This window comes from Takifugu rubripes, chromosome 4 (genome assembly GCF_901000725.2).
Source record: "Takifugu rubripes chromosome 4, fTakRub1.2, whole genome shotgun sequence".
Classification (NCBI taxonomy): domain Eukaryota; kingdom Metazoa; phylum Chordata; class Actinopteri; order Tetraodontiformes; family Tetraodontidae; genus Takifugu; species Takifugu rubripes.
This window is the reverse complement of record NC_042288.1, coordinates 1,047,053-1,066,292: the sequence shown is the minus strand read 5'-3', so window position 1 is coordinate 1,066,292 and position 19,240 is coordinate 1,047,053. Positions and strand designations below refer to the sequence as shown.

Genomic DNA, 19,240 nt, shown 5'->3' with positions numbered 1-19,240 from the left:
TGAACAAGGGTCCCCCGTTACCTTTACTCAGGGGCCGCGGCGACGCTAATATTGGCACTGATCTCCACAGCGGTGAGACTACCGGACTTAGCAATGCCTGTTAAGGGGTGCTAAAACAAGTAGCATATTCTACATATCCTGGGTCCCGCAATACTGAGGTATCAAATGGGGGGGGGGGGGGGTATCTGTATTTAAAACATGGCTATCATTTCATATCAGCCAAGGACAGAACTGCAGCCATGGATCAAAATGTTGAATTCTGCCTGCAGAGCACTTTCAGTAATTCTCCTGGTCGTCCCGGCCTCCTCCAGCGAGGCTCTTTGTGGTAGTTTTATGACTCGAGACTTGTGAGCAGCAGTGAGCAAGGAGCCAGTCGGAAGCAGGAAATGAATCCCAGCAGTAACTGAAAACAATTAGTAGCTGTTGACGGCGTGTTGACTGTGCGATAAGAGAGGCGACAGTGGAAGAACAGAAGAAAGTTGCACCTTCTGCACGTGAGGAACGGCTGCAGCTATCGGTGTTAGCATAGCTATTACCAGTCGCTAACTAGAATTCAGTAATACTGACACATTTAATTTCTGCAACACGAACAAAAAGTGATGATGCCTCAACTTGTAATTGTTTGTTCTCGAGGCTCCTGCTCTTTACTCCCACACCCCCCCCCCCCCCCCCCCCCCCCCCCACACACACACACACACCTCTGACATTTTAAATGAAAATCACCAAGATAGACAACAATGTAACTCGCAGTTTGTTTGCTATTGGCTGTTGAAAAGAAGAAAAGGGGAAATCATTTTAATTTCTCATTTATAAGCACCACTGGATTACAGCTGCCAGCTAAATGTTTAATTTAAACCGAAAATATAATAAATTAGCATGAAATTGCTACCTCCTGTGATTACTCCGGGATCGTGTTTGTTCCATCAGAGAAAAGCCAAAAGCAGCTGGACGATTTGGACGCTACCTTTGAAATAAAACTGTCAGTGTTCTGAAGAACACGTCTTCATCTCATCAGTAGCGTAGCTTAGCCATCACCCAAGACAAGGTTCTGCTGCTGCAGCAACATTTCCTGCGGCTCCTTGAGAGCCCGAGTGTCTTGTTTATGTGTCTTGTGGCGTATTTTATCCACTTTGTCCTCGACAGCTTTAGTTCTCTTTTCTCGGCTGCTGCGGCGAGCGTGTGCTGGACCGACCTTTGACCTTGAGGAGGACCAAATAACCCGGTGTTCCAGCGCTCTTTCACGACTGTGCACCTCTCTTCGTTTGCCTCCCGTAATTAACTTTCACAACAACAGATGTGCTGCCAAGGTCATGACAAAAAGGTTTCCCGATGTGACTGGTGTAAGAGAACGACCCCCCCCCCCCCCCACACACACACACACACACCCCCACCACTGTGCTCCATTTAGAAAGTGAGCATTTTCCCAGCGTTCCCAGTGAGGCACAGGAAGTTTGGAGGACAAAGACCCCCCTGGTTTGTACGTCTTCCAGTGTGCGACACCCTTAGGGTCCTTGTGCCACCATCCGCTAAATTAACAACCGCCCCCCCCCCTCATCTGAGAGGGGTCTCCTTCCTCAAACCTGCGTGAGGAGCAGCTGGGGGAGCGTTCACAACTGCCGCTCCCCAAAGCCCAATGCAATTGCCCTGTTATTGTCCACTCATCCACCGCTCAGTGGGACGAGGGGAAGGGGGGGGGGGGGGTTACAACATATCGTAATTTGACAGTGAGCTTTGTATTAAATTCTGCTGTTAGCCTCAGTGGACGGTCAGAGGGGAGGTGGCGCCGCCAAGCTGTCCTCGCTTTAAATGAAACATGATATCCTTGTCCGGGAAAATTGGGGCAGCAGTCGGCAGGGTGATGGTTTAGTTACGCACTTGAAAGAGGAACGTCGGGCAAACCGAGCAGCTAAACCTCCTGCCTGCACAGTTCCGCATGCTAATGCTAATGCTAAGAGAAGCACAGTGAAACACGTCCACTGCTCAGAACTGTTGTGATGTTCTGCTTCTAATGGGAATGGCTGATGGTTCCGGCGTCATTTCCAATCATAACCCACCCCGCTAACGAGGGAAGATTAAACCGATGCTAAACCTCCATTTTCATAGAGCGGATCGGCATTTCACTGGTTTCTGACTGGTTTAATCATTCTTACACCAGTAAATGTGGCGGAGCAGCAAAGCCCGGACGTCGGCGCTCGAGGCCTTTTGACCAGGAAGTCATTAATCACCCTCCTACAGGTGACAAAGAGTAATTAGCTCTGAGACAGACTCCCGCTGATTCACTCACTCACGCTACACGTGCGCAGGTGCGTGAACGTGTGCACGAGGCGGCAGCAGCGACGACAATGAATCGCCATCTCAACAGGTCCACTGTGGATTATCTGCACCCTCACACCCTCACACCCTCACACACACGGGGGAGTGTGTGTGTGTGCGTGCGTGTCTGTGTTTCTTTAGAGGTGTTGGGCGGGTCAGAGATCCCTCCTACCTGGGGAGCGAGTCAGTCTGTCTAGGCATGATTAAATCCTCCACCTGTCCTCATTCATCAAATCCACCACACATATTAATTATCACGAACCTTCAGAAGTACAGCAAAGGACACACACACCGCGCGTGCGGCCTACCTCTCCTCCACCTGAGACCCTTTCAGATTTCCACTTGAGTTAAAATTCAGCTTGGATACTGATGGAGGCTGTAAGTGCCTGTGGCACTACAAGTCAGCAGAGTAATTTCAAAGGTAGCCGGGACGGCGGCTGCTGCTAGCGGAGTGTTGCAGCCCAAACCCGCCGTCATGTCACTCACTCCCCACTTCCTGTCCGCTCCCACGCACCTAAAGGACGTCCCGAAGACCTAAAGACGTCCCCACGTCTCACTTTAAGGTTCCGGAGGCGGTTCGACGATGCAGCGTTTCCCGCTTTTGACCCTTTTGAAGGCGACACTTTGATCAGGCGGTTCTTGTGCTGGTCACCTGTGAGCTTTACCCCCCCCCCCCCCCACGTTCGCGTTGCGTCTTTCTCCTCCGCAGGTGACGCAAATGCGAAGCTGCAGGTGTTTCTCTTACTCTCAAACTGTTGAGCACATCGCTGCGAAGCCTTCAAAGAGTGGATTAAAGCTCCGCCAGCGACACACACACACACACACGCACACACACACAGCTGTCTGTCCGTCCCATTGAAGCGAGCCGTTCCTGTACCTGCTGTGGATAACGCCCCCCCCCCCCACCCCACCTTCCCCACCGGAACAGTCATCCATTTCCTGGCTGTTCGCTCTGTCTCCAGGATTCAAATGGTGCCGTTTTCACTCACGTCAGCAAAAGGAATGACGGCACATTCTTCAGGCTGGAGCCCATAAATCAGCGTGTCCCTCTGTGAAGAACCTTCCCACCTCAGATCAGGCATTCCCGGATCCTAATTGGGAGGAGATTGTTGCTCCGCCGCAGCCTTGTCATCTTTTTATAACGAGTCGAAGACCAGCGTGCCCTCACCGAGCAGCTCTGAAGCCCACCAGATGAAAGCCCTCCGGGCCGAGGCTTTCATCGGGCGCCAATCACCTGTTTCCTGTGACACAAACGGCGCCCAATCATTCCAAAACCTCTGGCCACTGAGATGAGACCCAGATAACATCAAAGCGCCATTATCACGCCGTTCTCAACCCAGTGTCGAACCAATTAGTGGCAGCATGCACGGCTACAAAGAGAGGGGGCGTACCACCTCCGAGCCCCAACCAACAACAGGAAGTGGCGTGAAGGCGGTGACAGGACGGCAGCAGGACAGTTAACTGGGGCTGTAGCTCCTGCGTGGCTCCGCCTGAATCGCCATCGTGAAGCTGCGTGATGACCTTGACAGGTCGGCCTCTCCAGCGCACTCCTCCAGCGGGATTCCAACTCCCGTCTGATTCCCTGAGACGCAGCTTTTTCCTGCGTCTGACTTCCCGCCCGTCCTCTCCGTGCACGGTTGGCTGCGCCGTCAGCGGGCCCGCCGCCGCCCTCGCATTTGAATAAACACCATCTGAGTCGGCCGCCTGTGTACAATATCTGTCAGGAAGCTGCCACTCGGCGACCCGCCGACCCTGACCTCCGTCCCCAGAGGGACGTGGCGCTGACAGGATGTCTCCGTCGCCGATCGGAGGCGCCGCGCATCAGATGCTCCGCCTCGTGCATCGGTAATGAGCAAAAGAGCGGCGGCGAGGACGGGGCAAACACAAACGCTGGAGAGGCTCGTCACCATGATGGATGGCTCGGGGCAAGTTTAGCGTCTTGTCAGAGCTTTGCTTAGATTTTCCTTCAGGCGAATGGGCAGCAGTTTACCTGGAACGTGGAGCCCCACCCCCACACCAGAAGGTACGGGAATGTGTCCCAAACTGGACCCATCATCCCATTGTTTCATCCTCCCAACAAAGTGATCCTCTCATTTACCCACATGCGTCATGACTGTGTAAATATTCACGCTCACGCATGGAGCCGAGTCGCCCGGTGACCAGGTGTCCACCAACCAGGTGTCCACCAACCAGGTGTCCACCGACCAGGTGAGTCGTCCTCACGCTCAGCAGATGTGGAGAGACGGACGCGTGTGACGCAGAGATCACCAGCGGACAGAACTAGATTTTAAAGTTTTTCTCCAGTTTTCCGCCTCAAAACATTTGACATATCACAATAGCTTTGTTATTTACCCTGTGATTATTATTTACCTCTAAAATGCACCTCAATAGAGCCATGATTAAACTGAATTTAATTCCTGGTGTGAGCAGTTAATTATAAATTCTGTTGGTTGAGAACAATCTAATTCAGCAAACAAAGTGCTCATTATTGAGCAGTTCTGCAAACCTTTGTTGCCTGTTTTGTATTTATTACTGGTATTTATTACTGGTATTTATTACTGGTATGTATTACTGGTATTTATTACTGGTATTTATTACTGGTATTTATTACTGGTATTCATTACTGGTATTTATTACTGGTATGTATTACTGGTATTTATTACTGGTACTGGTATTTATTACTGGTATTTATCACTGGTATTTATTACTGGTATGTATTACTGGTATTTATTACTGGTATTTATTACTGGTATGTATTACTGGTATGTATTACTGGTATGTATTACTGGTATGTATTACTGGTATTTATTACTGGTATTTATTACTGGTATGTATTACTGGTATTTATTACTGGTATTTATTACTGGTATTTATTACTGGTATTCATTACTGGTATTTATTACTGGTATGTATTACTGGTATGTATTACTGGTATTTATTACTGGTACTGGTATTGATTACTGGTATTTATCACTGGTATTTATTACTGGTATGTATTACTGGTATTTATTACTGGTATTTATTACTGGTATGTATTACTGGTATTTATTACTGGTATTTATCACTGGTATTTATCACTAACTGTCAGTACCATCAATGACCTGACTGATGACGGGTTCTAAGCCCATTAAAGCCTGTGCTGATGTTCTAGCCATGCTGGGAGAGATTCGCTCCAACAATCTTATTCCATCATTCCCAGGAAAGATGGAACAAGTCTGTGTAACGTTCTGAGCACCCCAAGTTTCGTCCTGATGGTTGATATTTAATACACTGAAACACACCAGCCAGTTTGGAAACCAGATGACGAGCGTGTGTGTGTGTGTGTACTTGCTGAGCGTGTCCTACCTTGGTTTTGTCGTACAGGCCGTGGTTGTCCAGGAGCATCCTTCGTTCCTTGCGGGCGAACCTCCTCAGGTCTCTCTCAAACTGCTGTGGGAGAAGAGGATCAATGGTGTGAAACCGAATCTGTGGTGGTCTTTTCTGTTTCAGGAGGTGGTGACAGCTGGCTGCTGCCCCTGGAGGGTTCTAATCCCTGCCATACTTGGCAGGTAAAACTGGACCTTCACCTGACTTTTCTCTTGGAGGTATTGGCACATGCATCTATCTAGACCTACGTGTGTCTTCAACGTGCTGATTAGGTTTCATACTCTGGAGCCGGTCCAGCCCAGCAGGGCAAAGGCGTAACGATCCACCGGCGGTGACACCAGGTCCACGCGCACGGCCCTCCAGCCCCTGATGTCCTCCACGGGGCTGTTGAGCCCCTCCTCCACCTGGCTGGCCTCCAGCCGCAGGATCAGGAAGCACTTTGCAAAGTGGTCCATGGCCTCGAAACTGTGGGTGGGCAGCTTCGTCAAATCGAAGGTGGACGCCTGGTAGTCGCAGTAGAGCAGAATACCCTGGAGCGAAGGAAGGAGAGATGAGATGCAGATACAGAAATGACTCCTTTAAGGTTCCTCTACGGTTCCTCATGTCTTGCACCATATCTAATTACCAGCCTGAACCACTTTAAGCCAGGGTTCCAGGGTTCTGAAACCCTGCAGCAGTTCTTATACACGGTTCATGTTTTCGTCAGGAGATCAGATTCCTCATAATCTTGGAGATCAACAGCACCTTAAATGAAGCCTGAAGGTGCTGAAAATGAGACCAGAAACATAACGGGTGGGATTCACAGTTAGAAAACCAAAGTGGAACAAGGATTCAGTCAATTATCGCCCATCCCTCACAACAAAGTGGACCAAAAATAGTCGTGTCTGCATCTATTTTGGGTTTTCTGTTTTTCTACAGTGGTGATGATGGTTTAACTGGGACAGGTTTAATAAAGAAGCACTTGTTTGTAGCAACAACATATAAAACCTGTAGGCAGACAAGAGTGATCTTACCCTTTGACCAAGAGGTGCACGAGGATCGACCATCGTGGTGGCGTCAATTAGCAGCTATGTCATTTAAATGGTACACGAGTAAGACAACACCGTTATTCACTTAGCGACGACGCAGTTTGGTCTGCGGGTGTAAAACCTCACCTTCAGCAATGAGCCCTTACTCTCATCTTCTGATAAACCCAAACACACTTGCAGGAAATCTTTAAATGGCCACTTGGATGCTAACATCAGCCCCCCCTGGCTATGCTAAAGCTAGTCCCAATCTCCTATACTGCAGAAGAATGAGAAGAATAAGAGTCTTCACTCTGATGGCCCTGCAGGAAAGAGGCCTTTAAACGACAGCAACCCGCCATGGATCACATCTCCTCCGAGGCAGTCTCATTTCAGAGACACCCCCCCCACCAGTCTGCCATTCTCTGATGAACACTCCCCCTCCTTAGATAATGAAAACCTCAGACAAATAAGACGTCACCATGTTGAGGAGGAGAAGGGGGAGCTGTGGTTAAAACTGTGGAGGATAAAAAGATGCAACCGTGAGTGAGTTTTAAATGTTCAGCTCGTAGAGAAAGTAACAAATACGTAGGTGGACGAGGAGCAAGGAAGCTGGTGTCAAGCCTTTGGGTTGATTTCCTGTGTAATCACTGGAATGTTGCTGTGCACTCTGGCTGTAATACCGCTGCTCCCCTCAGAGCTTAATAACTGGGGAGAGCTGTCAACGGAGCCGCCCGTGACCTGGATGATGGAGGTTAGAAGCAGCACAGCCCAAACAACCATCAAACATCCCCACAAACCCATTAAACTGCACAGGTTCTCCAATTAGATTGAATGCTCTACAAGAGCTGAAAGCAGAGGAATCCCTGGCAGAGGCGGGTAAACGGTAGTTGCTGATCCATCCAAAGCTTCGCAGTGCAGCATAAATACAAATGATGGTTTACATTTGCTCCATGGAGCTTTTGTGCCTCTAGGAAGGAACCGTTGGTTTGAGGGGGAGGGAAATGGCTCTGGCAGCTCCGGGTCCATCGTGTCACATTGTTGACCAAACCCGCTGAGGAGTTCTGCCTTTTTAATCAGCTCCATTCCCAGAGGCAGGTGCACGGAGGCCACCCCCTGTGCGGTCCGTTCCGGAAGCGAGGGAGTGATCCAGATATTTGCAATTGCGAGTTTGTTGCACCTGACTTCTATGTGTTGTGCGATGGTACGTGAGTATTGTGTAGCGAAGGGATCCTTCCTGAATCTCCAGGGGGTCAACTTTTTGTGCAATTGGCTGCAAAAATAGTCTCTACCCCCCCACCCCCCCGCCCCCTGCCCATGCTCTCCCTCTGCAATTACAGATAACCATTCACCTCGCAATAAAAGGCAGTGAGAGGGATCCTTAAATTCCCCTAAGTAATAGCTTAGCTAAAGGCTGTGACAGTTCCCACTTTGATAATGAGGCTGGGATGACAGCGTAAGAGCCCTTAAATACACACAAATCTGAAATTAAATTCCCTGAGAGCCACACTCGACACAAGCTGTGGTAGAAGGTCTCCCTCTTATACAAGGCCGCTGAATATAGGTCACATCTCGCTGCGGCGGGTTTTTCACTCTCTCCTGCCATCCGAGGGCTTTTTGCTCGGAATCGCTTTGATGGCTTGGGTGAAAAGTATTAATGAGATGTGATGACAGCCGCGCAGATCATTAAATACCTGGATATTGATGGACTTCCTTTAATGAGCCCCGGCTGTCCTGCCTACGCAGGAACTGTAGTCAGGCTCGGGTTCTCGCTCTGCGTCCGACACACACACACACACACAAGTTGCAGATCTGCCATAAAACCAGGAAGTCATCAAGTCTTAGCATCGCCAGGGGCTGTTTAGCCCAGTAGCTCCCTGTAATCATCTCCCACGCAGCAGGTAATGTCAACGAGCATGTGAGGGGAAGCTTATTTCAGCAGAACTGTTTACAGAAGGAATTACAGAGGAGGACAGCGGGAAGATAATCTTCTCCCCAAAAGCTTTTGAGCACCGGGGGACCAAGAAAAGAAAACATGAGACTTGAAATTGTCATCTACCCCCCCCCTTCCTTTTAAACTTGACTAACTCTCGGCGGTGTGATTGGTGACAGCAGCGAGCAGGAACGTCTACGTCCTCAGGAAACGTGAGGACGCCCCGAGGGACGCCAGGTACTCTGATCTCTCATCCTCCGACTCAAAGAAGAAAGCAGGAAGTTGCTCTTTTCCGGCGCCGACTAGCGTGAGTTAGCCAAGTCGCTCTCCAATGAGATTCGATTTGGATCCGGAGCCGTAGGCGGCCGAACGGAGCGAGCCCCGGTGTCGGGGCTTTGTGCGTCCCCTTCAGTGTCAGTCAAACTCCATCAGACTTTATTCAAAGTTCAGCGCGGCTCCGTCTGCGTGACTGCGAAATTACCTCGGCTCTATGGGCAGCGTCGCCTGGATGACTTATTCAAACGGAGGCGATCCCTAACCACAGCGGCTCAAAGCACATTCCGAACAATAAAGTTGAATGGTATGATAATGGCGAGCTCGCCCGTCTGACACGGCGAGGAGAGATGGATGGAGGGTGTCTCTCTGCTGCCATTAAGAAGGCCGGGCTGAACCTCATCTATCTGCTGTCTGACCTTGCTTTTGCCCCCCAGGTTATGCTCTCAGAGTATCAGCAGGAGGGAGGCAGGAGAAAACGGACGAAAACGATGAACCCATTTTCACAAGGACGTTTCTAGATAGATATTTTTTTAAACTCCCCACAGGCTGAAGAGAGAGTGTTGGAGTGGTAAAGTGGGGAAAGAGGGGGCAGCTGCAGGGACCGACCGTGATATTTAGGCCTGAGTGAAGACACATGGGCCCCCGGGGGCCTGATTGTAGATGACAAGGTTACACGACTTAGAGTCAACCTCTGCCTCCCCAGCTTAATCACTGTCTCCGAACGTTCCCTCTGCATCCCAGTTTCATCTGGGAAGTAAAGCTCCTGCAGGATCGCTCTCATCTGGCGGCCCTTTTAACACCCCCCCCCCCCCCCCCCCCCCCGCTCCCCCCCCCCCACTCCACACACATGCTTAATTCACTGTCTCACATACAGCCTCTCACCCTAACCTCACACACACCTTCACACGTTATCCTCAATCTCTGCGGCTCTGGTGTGGAGAGGAAGTAGCTTAAAGTAGGACCAGCCCAGCAGCACATGTTCTTAAACTGTGTTGATGAGAAGAAAAGTGCCCCCCGACTCCAGAGCTGCTCTTCATCAAACCCTTGTCTTCACCCTCCCTGACTACACCTTCATCTGGGGGGGGGAGCAGTCGTGTCAGGATACCGTTGGGGTTCTTAAGCGTGTCCTTTCATTGTTGGGATTGTCGTGAGGCCACGTTCAGGTCATCAGCTTGCACCACTACGGATTCCACTCATCGTCATGGTAACGTCTAAAATCATTGATTGAAATGTCCTAATCGACTGGGTCGGTCACCTCTTTGATCAAGCCGGAGCAGATGAAGTCAATCTAATCCCGACGTTGTATTTCCCGACAGTTTGGCAGCAGCAATTATGGAAATGCCCGGTGCCGACGGGGCTTTATTTGGGCATTATGTTGAAACAGGAGAGATTTCAGCTCATTTCAGCATCACCGTTTTAATCAGCCGGCGCGTTCTGCACTTTAATGAGGGTTCCAAATAACAAAAGGTCCAGGTAGTGCTCCGATAATACGCTGTGGAAATTCCTGTTTCAGTAGAAGAGAAACCAAACCGCAGTCTTTGGTTGGCACTAAGACAGAGAGACGGTTGATTCGGATGCTAATCGAGCAGCCCAAGGGGACGGAAGGAGGATGCAGAGGCTGATAAAAGTGCCGAACAATGTTGAGCCCCCAGATCTTAAAGGTTGAGACGGCGCTCCCACCTCGGCGCTAAAAAGAGTCCCCGTTTTTAAACTGCGTGTTCTAAACTAACGATCCAGCTTCCTGGATTCCGGCTCAGCGAGAGCAACGGTAACCGTCTCATAAGAACTTTTTAAAGTCTTCTTTGTGAGCTCGGGTCTCTCTCTGGACCTTCACGCCAAAATTCCAGGCAGAACCGATGGCGTCGGCTCCAAGCGTCTGCTGTCGCTGGCGAACCTACATGCAGAGCTTTAATTGGCCGCTGGTGGGTGGAGCTTTGATGCTGCTCACGTCACTGTGCTGCTAACAGGAAGTGACGGTCCAATAATTAAAACCGTGACGTGCGCGTAGACATAACCTGCCGCGGGTTTATCTGTGGCTCACACATTGCCCTCCATTGTTGTCAGTCCTTTATTTACTACTCCCAGACGTTCAGATTCATTCGCCTCATTATAAACACGAGACCTTTGCGTGATGACAACGTTTGGAGCTGCGTTCTCTTTAGATTCCGACTCCCGCTGCCGGAACACTGCTGGAGTCCTGCAGGTGGAATTGAGGACTATTGTTCTGTGTTTCCAGGAAATGAGAAAAGCATCATATGGAACCTTGACTCTGTTCTCCTGTTTGAGAGGCAGAACAGAGCACACGCCTTCCTCTTGATAAGATCACACACAGCCTTAGGAAAAGTAATAAAGCGGCCTTTTTCTAAAACCTCTAACGGACCCGATCCCACATATGCTCCTCATGTCGTGCACATGCCATGTTGCTCCTGCATGTATGAACGTTTGCTTGCACATTTTGTGAACCCCTGCCAGCAGGAACACTTGTGTCTTCCTGGCTGCTCTCCTCAGATCACGGGAACAAAGGGAATACTAAAAGAGGTCTACGAGAGGAGAGCCCCCTGCTGAGCGACAGGACAGGGGATCTGCTCAAAAAAAAAATGCTCTGTCACGTTCTATTATGACTCAAGATTTAACGCTGTCAAATTTGAATGATGAGAACGTGGAAGGTGTCACAGTCTCCGCAAAGCTGCGATCAAAGAGGTGAAACGTGGTGGCAGCTGTGCAGCTCCTCCACATCTGCTGGTGAAACGGGCTCCTGCCCTCCTGGGAGGCGCCGCGACACCCTTGCTGAGATGTTTGGGTTTCCTCATTATGGACTAAATCTAACTGGACCAAGGCTGAGCTGCCGTCACAGCAGATCACCTTCTCCACCTGATGGACAAACAGTCACAAATGCAGAGAAGGTCTTTGGCCCTACTTGTTTCTCCAGACTTTTAATGACGGCCAGCAGCAGGTTCTCCTCCATTCCCAGTTCCAGCGTGGTGAAGATGATGTCCACGTCGTGACCGAACTCCTTCCCCCTGGAGGTGAAGACAGAACTGTTACCCAGTGGAGGAAATGATGGTCTGTTGTTCCAACCAGAACCAACAGTAAACGTTGGAAAAAGCCCTGAACGTTGGAAAATATATTGGAATCTAACCAATTTTCTTTTTTTAAAGGACATAATTCCCTCACCATCCATATTCCTGGACAGGAAAACCATGTTTTTCACAACATGGTGGGAAAAGTTACCCAGAAAACTTGAAACATCAGCTCTTACACACCAGAACCTTCCTCTGGACCCAGATCTTCTCCTGGCGGTACAGAAGCGAGAATATGGTACCAACCCAAGTCAATCCAACACCCCTCACACAGGTGAAACACACAGGAAGGCAGCGGACAGGAACGCTAAGCGGTCTTGAATGTCACGTAAGAAACACCAGAAGATTCCAGCTCCACAAACATTAAAGCAAGGCCACTGAGAGAGCTGGGCAGGAAGGGGACCGTGGTGCCCTTTTGAAAGGCCACTGGAGATAATTCAGACTGAAAGGACGCATCAGAAAACAGCCATTAAAGCCGCACAAGGTAGGCTAATGTTAGTGGTTAGCGTTAGCGGCAGAGAGCATGTCCCTCCGTGGCATTTATGGACTGAGTGGTCTGTGCCTGATGCTCCTCACTCATTTAATGCCCCGTGAGTGTGTTTATATGAACTCAGACCAATTCATGCAGGCTTTTAGAGGACAACAGGTTGCACCACTGGACTCTACCTGTTTATTGTCAGGGTTTGTTTACTTCCAGAGATGCTGCAACACTTCTTCTTTCCTGTCCTGCACATGGCTGATGAGCGAATGCCTTCGCCTCGGCCCTACTGGTGCCGATCATCTGAGTAGCCACCATCCTGTAGCCACCATCCTTTAGACTGCTGCCGGTTAGGGTTAGCCAAATATCTGGGAATCTGCTCCCATACCGGGATTTAGCTTAAAGAGTAACTTTGACCACAGTCGGTTACGAACAACAAGAGTTGAATTGAACCAGTTTGGTTGCGTGAGAGAAAATGCTGAATTATTCAGTCTGGCACAAAGCCGATGAAATATACATGAAATATACATGTTTATTTACAAATCTGTGCGGACAAAAGGGTGACGTTTATAAATAATGCACATGAGGGAATGTGCCGCCACTCTGGAAGTTTCGGGAAACGCAGTTTAGCAGTGGAGAGGAGGTATAATGAGGGCAAGTGAAGCAAAGTGGCAGGACCCTTACCTTACCTTACCTTAACCCTTACCCTTACCCTAACCCTGACCCGAACCCTAACCCTAACACTAACCCTAACCAGGACAGGTGGCCCTGCTCTGGCGCACCTGAACTCACACATTCATGTAGTTTGGTGTGTGGACAGATGACATTCTAGCCAATATAAGCTAACATAAAAGACACTTTGAGAACCAGAGCAATTTCCAAAGAACATAGCAGTCAGTAACCTGACTAAAAACTGCTTTTTAAGCATTTTCTTTTCAAACTTAGCTGCTACAAAAGAGCTGGGGAAGGACAGAGAGCCGATAAAGTTTTTGCTGAAGCCTGACAGTGTCACTGCCTATAGAGCAGGACTGTCAGCGCTACGACCGTTAGCCTACAAAACACCGAGTGAGGATAAAGCGGCAAGAAGAGCTGCTCTTCTTTCAGCCTTAAGGTGGCAAAAAGAGGAAGGAAACTACTCAACAGCCTGTAAGCGGCTCTTTAACGCTCTTGTTGCTGTCTGATAAAAGCTTTGAGTGGCTGCTGATGCGTCCTTGAGCCTCACTGTCAGCGTCACATGACCCAGCGGGCGTCCCTGGCCAGGTTAGCAGCTCCTCGCAGGGACGTCTTTGTCTCCTCCAGGCTCCATTACTCCAACTCCGCCCTCATTGGGATCCCGGTTTAGAATCAAACGTGGCAGAATTGAATCTCTACAGTGTCCTCAAAGTACAGACCAGTGTTTGTTCTGGACTTTTTAATGAAAACCTGATTCTTGCAAGAAAAGAGCCGCTCTTAGCAGAGGTCCTGAGCTAGCCGAGCGTTCCTAAGGCTTCCTACGGCTTCCTGAACGGAGCTGATAAGGGCTACTTATCGCTGTTGCCGTTTTTGGGGAAACAACACGAGCGCCACTCAGCTCGTGTTTGAGCGTCTGAGAGGAGGCAGCCTCGCCCTCTCATCAATGTCGCTACGTGTCACTTTCCAGACAAGCTGGTGCTAAATAGATCCACAGCTGGGACTTGCTCGCTTCGAGCTGGAATAAATACCGTGCTCCGCTGGCACAGTGGGAGCCATTCAAACACGGTGGTGCTAGATGGTGTGTTTTCAAGCCTCATCTATTTTTAATCCCCCTCCCTGCTCGGAGAAAACAGCTTTAAGACTCGTCACCCGCCTTCCACAGCTGTCCCTTCAATGAGGCTAATGTCAACGTCTCCTCGCTCTGCGGCTTCCCTGAAGAGTCTGACAGCTTGAATTTACTGGGGCACTGCGCTCCTGTCCTGAAATATTCGGGAGTTGGCTGGTTTCGACGTGGTGTTCAAAGGGGGACGGCGGAGTTTGGCGTTTCCAGTGAGACGCTGCGTCAAATTTGGGAATTCTGCTGGGAATTTGTTGGTCCCGCGGGGCGTATCGACTCTTACAAAACCCCCTTTTTCGGCACGATAAAGGTAAACGAGTGGCTGTGCCGGTCAGTTACAGCAGCACGCGAGTCCACTTGTGTCTCACATCATGTCCCCAAGCCTGCACCAAATATGAGATGAAGTCAAAGTGTGCTTCATCTCCCACTCTGAAGCCATTAAAGCTCTCTCCTAGGCCCCCTTTCACTTTGCAACAGGATCAAGGCTCAAAAAGCTTGTAAACCCCCCCCCCCACACACACACACACACACACCCTGCTCCCCTCCTGATGTTAACTACCCATGATGCTCTAATCGTCTCCCTCGTGCCTTATAGCAGTTTCTCTCTTATTTACATAATTACATATCATTCCAGCTGTCGTTTATGCCTTTTGAAGATGACAGGTTCCTTTTGTCCTCCGTGATATCATCTTCATTATAAGACAGGATTCATTTAGCACCAAAGGAGGAACAATTCGGACCACTTCCAGGCTGACCTGGACCGGTGTTTTGTCACTGGACACCGTCTCCAGAGGCTCCTCTGCTGACTTGTTCTGCCCATTCATCAGCAGCCATGTTTCCTCCCTTAATAAAGATCTTTTTTTTGGTAAAACTAGCCGGACTAACGGCTCCAGTCCTCTCACAGATGTGCTAAAAGCAGTTTCCAGACGTTTTAAATGAATCTAAATCCGGACCACACGACCTCACTGGACTCATCCGGAACCCGCTAGCATCCAAGTCCCAGTAATTGTGACTCCTCTTGTGATTAATTTGCACAAAGTTTCCATCATTTAGCCGCCATCCTGTAGGCTCCTCAGGTTCCAGGAGTGAGGAGCATCAGCTCCGCCGCCCCCGTCAGGGAGCGAGCCTCTGTCCTCGCCGCCAGGCTGCTTCTGAATTATTGAGAGCACACAACCCGGGCAGCATTCGAACAACACGGCATAAGAAAGAGGGAGCACAAAGTGACTGAGATGACGGGAGGTGCCGACTCAGGTGGCTTCACGGAGCGAGTCGCAGCGGATCCGCTGACAACGGAGAAGCGTCTCGACATCCTAATGTAAAAGCGGCGCTATTTTGGGAGTGACCTGCGGGCTGTACGTCGGCTCATAAAGGGAAGGTAAACTGCGGCGCGCTGTCAGCTCAACACGTTTGATCAATTAAACATCAAGTGATCAAGGCCAGTGAGCAGAAACCTTAAAGATTTCTTTATTATGTCAAAGACAGGAAGTGATGTCTGCCGAGCAGTTTAGACGAGGACGTACCTGCGGAAGCCGCCTGTCAGCGCCAGCAGGGCGTCCGGCGTGATGGCCTGGACAGTTTCGCCGATGGCCTTCGTCAGGGCCCGGGCCTCGGCCTTGCTGACAGCCCTGGAGATGTCGCCATAGTGCAAAAAGCCTGCAGAGACAGAACCACGCGGTTATTAGCCATCAACCAGGCGCTAGCTCGGGAGCTTCAGCGTTCCCTCAGGAGAACGTCAATTAATGAGGGAACCTGACGCTGAAAAGAGTTGAGCTGCGGGGCGATAAATCAGGCCCTGACTGACAACGCCGACATATTTCCCCGTCACAACCTGACATCGTTTTCCCTGCATGGAGCGGAAACTGCAGCGTGCGGAGTGATGGATTAGGACCCGAGTGATGAAGATGCGTGTCAGCATAACGCTTTATCAGACAGACTGACTGGGAGCCTGTGAGCAGGGCGCCGGGACGGTCGGAGTTACGTCTACAGCAGCAGAAACTTCTCCATGATTTCTCCGTGAAGCGTTTCAGAGAGGGGACGCATGGTCAGAACCGTTCTTTCTTATCTTCCTACTGTAGTCTGCAGCGATGCTTGAGCACCTCAGGCGAAAGAAGAACCAGACGCCGTCTTTAAAAACAGGAAGTTCAACCTTTTTTTTTGCATTTTTTTGAATCAAAGTTGCTCAGTATTCATTGCCGATGCCCAAGATGCAATGCTAGCATGCTAGCAGCATTATACAGCAAACTGTTTAGCATCTGAGACTGATAGCAGTCAGCTTGTGCACATGCTATTTCCCTAAAAGGGAATCCAAGGAAGCTTCTTGATCGCCCTCTAGTGGTGGACTGCAGAATTGAGGCCTCATTTCATTTCCACATAGTTTCCAACACATCGTTAATAAGGATATTAGCATTAATCTTGCATTAACAGGCAGCAGGGGGTGCCTGTTTAGCACTATCGCCTCTCAGCAAGAAGGTTCTGGGTTCTAATCTCTGCCGGGACTTTGTCCTCCCTGTGCTTTATCATCGTGGTATTCACACATGTTGCTATTGTGTTCCTAAAGGTGAGTCCCAAGTTGTAGGCAGCAGCGAAGAACCTCAGGGTGCCGGATTTATCCACCCCCAGCTTCTGATGGGGAAAAGAGGACCTGATGGTCCTCCTGGGCAAAGTGTCATTGTCAACTTTTCTGTCTCCACCTGACTTCGCTGATGAGGACCTAGCTAAGCTGGTGGGGCAGGAGCTGCAGATTGTTCTAAAGGGCTACAGGTCCAGCACGAGGGTGTTAGCCATGGGTCAGCCGTTGTTAAAGTCCCGTCCGTCCATCTGGACCCTGAGTTCATCCATCTTATTGTCTAGCAACTGGACATTCGCCAACAAGGCACCGGCAGACGGAGGGACGGACGCACGCACGCACCGTTTTGCTGCATGTGGTTGAGCTGAATGCTCTGGTCTGCCAGGATGTGGTCGAGGGAGCGCAGCCCTGAGCGGTACCACTTCTCCGCCGTCTTGGGTCCGACCCCAAACACACTTGTAAAGAGCTGAGAGGAAAGGAAGTGAGACATAATCAAAGGGGATGGGGATGGGGGGGGGGGGGTTCTGAGATGACCCGCCAGAGGGGGCAGAAGCGGTTAGCATTCAGAGTTCTGTAAGAGAACGCTCAGCGCTGAAATGGTCGGTGTTCCGCGCACTGACCTTTAGCGTTTGGTACCTTTCATCAGACAGCACTTTCTCCACATCAAAGGCGCGGCCGTGCTGGAGAATCTCCTGCAGAACATCAAAGCAGCGTTTTTGAACAAATATTCGCTTCTGGTTCTAAAACAGACCGCTCTTGCACCAGGTGCTCTCCTCGCCTCCGTCTCCTCGCCACGATAATGACTTTGTTGTTCTGAGATCTCGGATTAGTGTCGGTTTCACGGCGTTCATAAAGAGAACCGGGGTAATGTTTCTGCAGCTTCAAACATTTGCCCTGAAACAACTCTGCTCCACATTTATTTGTCTCCTGATCTCAGCAGAGCCGCTAATCTGCTGGTCACAGAGGCCGAGTTAATGTCTTCATTGTGTTCAGGCGTGAAAACCAGGAAGCAGTTCTTCCATCCGAATCCTGATGGAGCTGAAAATAGGCCTTCTGGGATTTGGAGCATCTCACCTGCACCTTTCTGCTCTAAACACCTGTGGTCCTGGTGTGTGTTGCTGAGGAGCATCCAGAGGAGCATCTGATTTACTGCAGACAGCATATTTGCCCACATCAAAGCCCCGGAAGCCGTCGGAAAAGCTCGTCTAGTTCTGGAATCTCGACATCCGCAGGTATTCTGCAGATGTTGTTGTGAACAGTTTTCAGAATATTTTCACGCTACCTTCAAAGAAAAAGAGGCTGGAGATAAAAGGCCGGGCTGGGTGGAAAAAATGCTCCGTAATGTCCAGTCGCCTTTCATCTGCGGGCACAAGCGCGACCCCGTTTACCTGGCGGCAGCCGCGCCCAAAACGTCGTTAAGTAACGAGGACGGCGTATTTAATCAGAAGACTCGTGGGCAGGAGGCCGTGTTGATCGCGTTCCTCTGGTCATAAAGTGGTGTCTGGCCAAATTACATGGGGCCACACACACACACACACACATTAACAGTCAAAAATGATAGCATAAAGCATCCTCAGTATCTCTTCTCTATGTTTTCTGACGCGTCCTGTGTCCCCTCCCCCTCCCTGGAGCCTCATTACCCTCAGGTGTGTCACCTGTGTCTACTTGAGGGTGTCTCCTTCCCTCCTGTCCCCCAGAGCGTCTTTTGTTGGAGCGTCCAGAAAAACTGGGCAATAAAAGGATGGATGGATGGATGGATGGATGGATGGATGGATGGATGGATGGATGGATGGATGGATGGATGGATGGATGTAGGGGTGGGTGGATGGATGGATGGATGGATGGATGGATGGATGGATGGATGGATGGATGGATGGATGGATGGATGGATGGATGGATGATGGATGGATGGAGGGATGATGGACGGGTGGATGGATGGATGGATGGATGGAGCCAAGCTTCCATTCAGGCTGAGCCCAGATCAGATGTGAGCAGCTCAACGATGCATCCACCTCTGATGTTTCAACCCTCAAGCTAAAGCCACTCTCACCAACACACACGCACACACACACACACACACGCGCACACACACACACACACCCACACACACACACACGCATGGCTCGTCCCACACCCCTGGGATGGTCGGCGAGCTTCATCCCTGACTGACAGAGCGTCACTGCGATGTTCACGCCACATCCAGCCTTTAGTTTTCACTCTGTTTGCTCTCACTTCTGCTTTTGCTCGCGTCATCTTCTTGTTTTCGCTCTTGTTTTGTCTTTAAACAGTCGAGCTGAGCCGCACGTCTGCGCCATGAAAGAGCCCGATCCAGGAGAGGTGACTCTCACGCTGTCTAATGTGGTCTCCAGGGACGCTGCTGCTGTTTGTTTATTGAACGGGCCTCTGTGCACACACACACACACACACCTCTCTGA

At 50.2% G+C, this 19,240-nt stretch overlaps 1 protein-coding gene across 1 annotated transcript in view; it reads right to left on the bottom strand.

Annotated features, from left to right (window-relative positions):
* dntt (deoxynucleotidyltransferase, terminal) overlaps positions 1–19,240 on the bottom strand; it is a 45,611-nt gene that overhangs the window by 15,200 nt on the left and 11,171 nt on the right. The window contains 6 exon segments of the mRNA NM_001032743.1: positions 5,659–5,742; positions 5,961–6,209; positions 11,810–11,912; positions 15,760–15,892; positions 17,148–17,271; positions 17,426–17,497. Of these exon segments, the coding sequence (NP_001027915.1) occupies positions 5,659–5,742; positions 5,961–6,209; positions 11,810–11,912; positions 15,760–15,892; positions 17,148–17,271; positions 17,426–17,497 (765 nt within the window).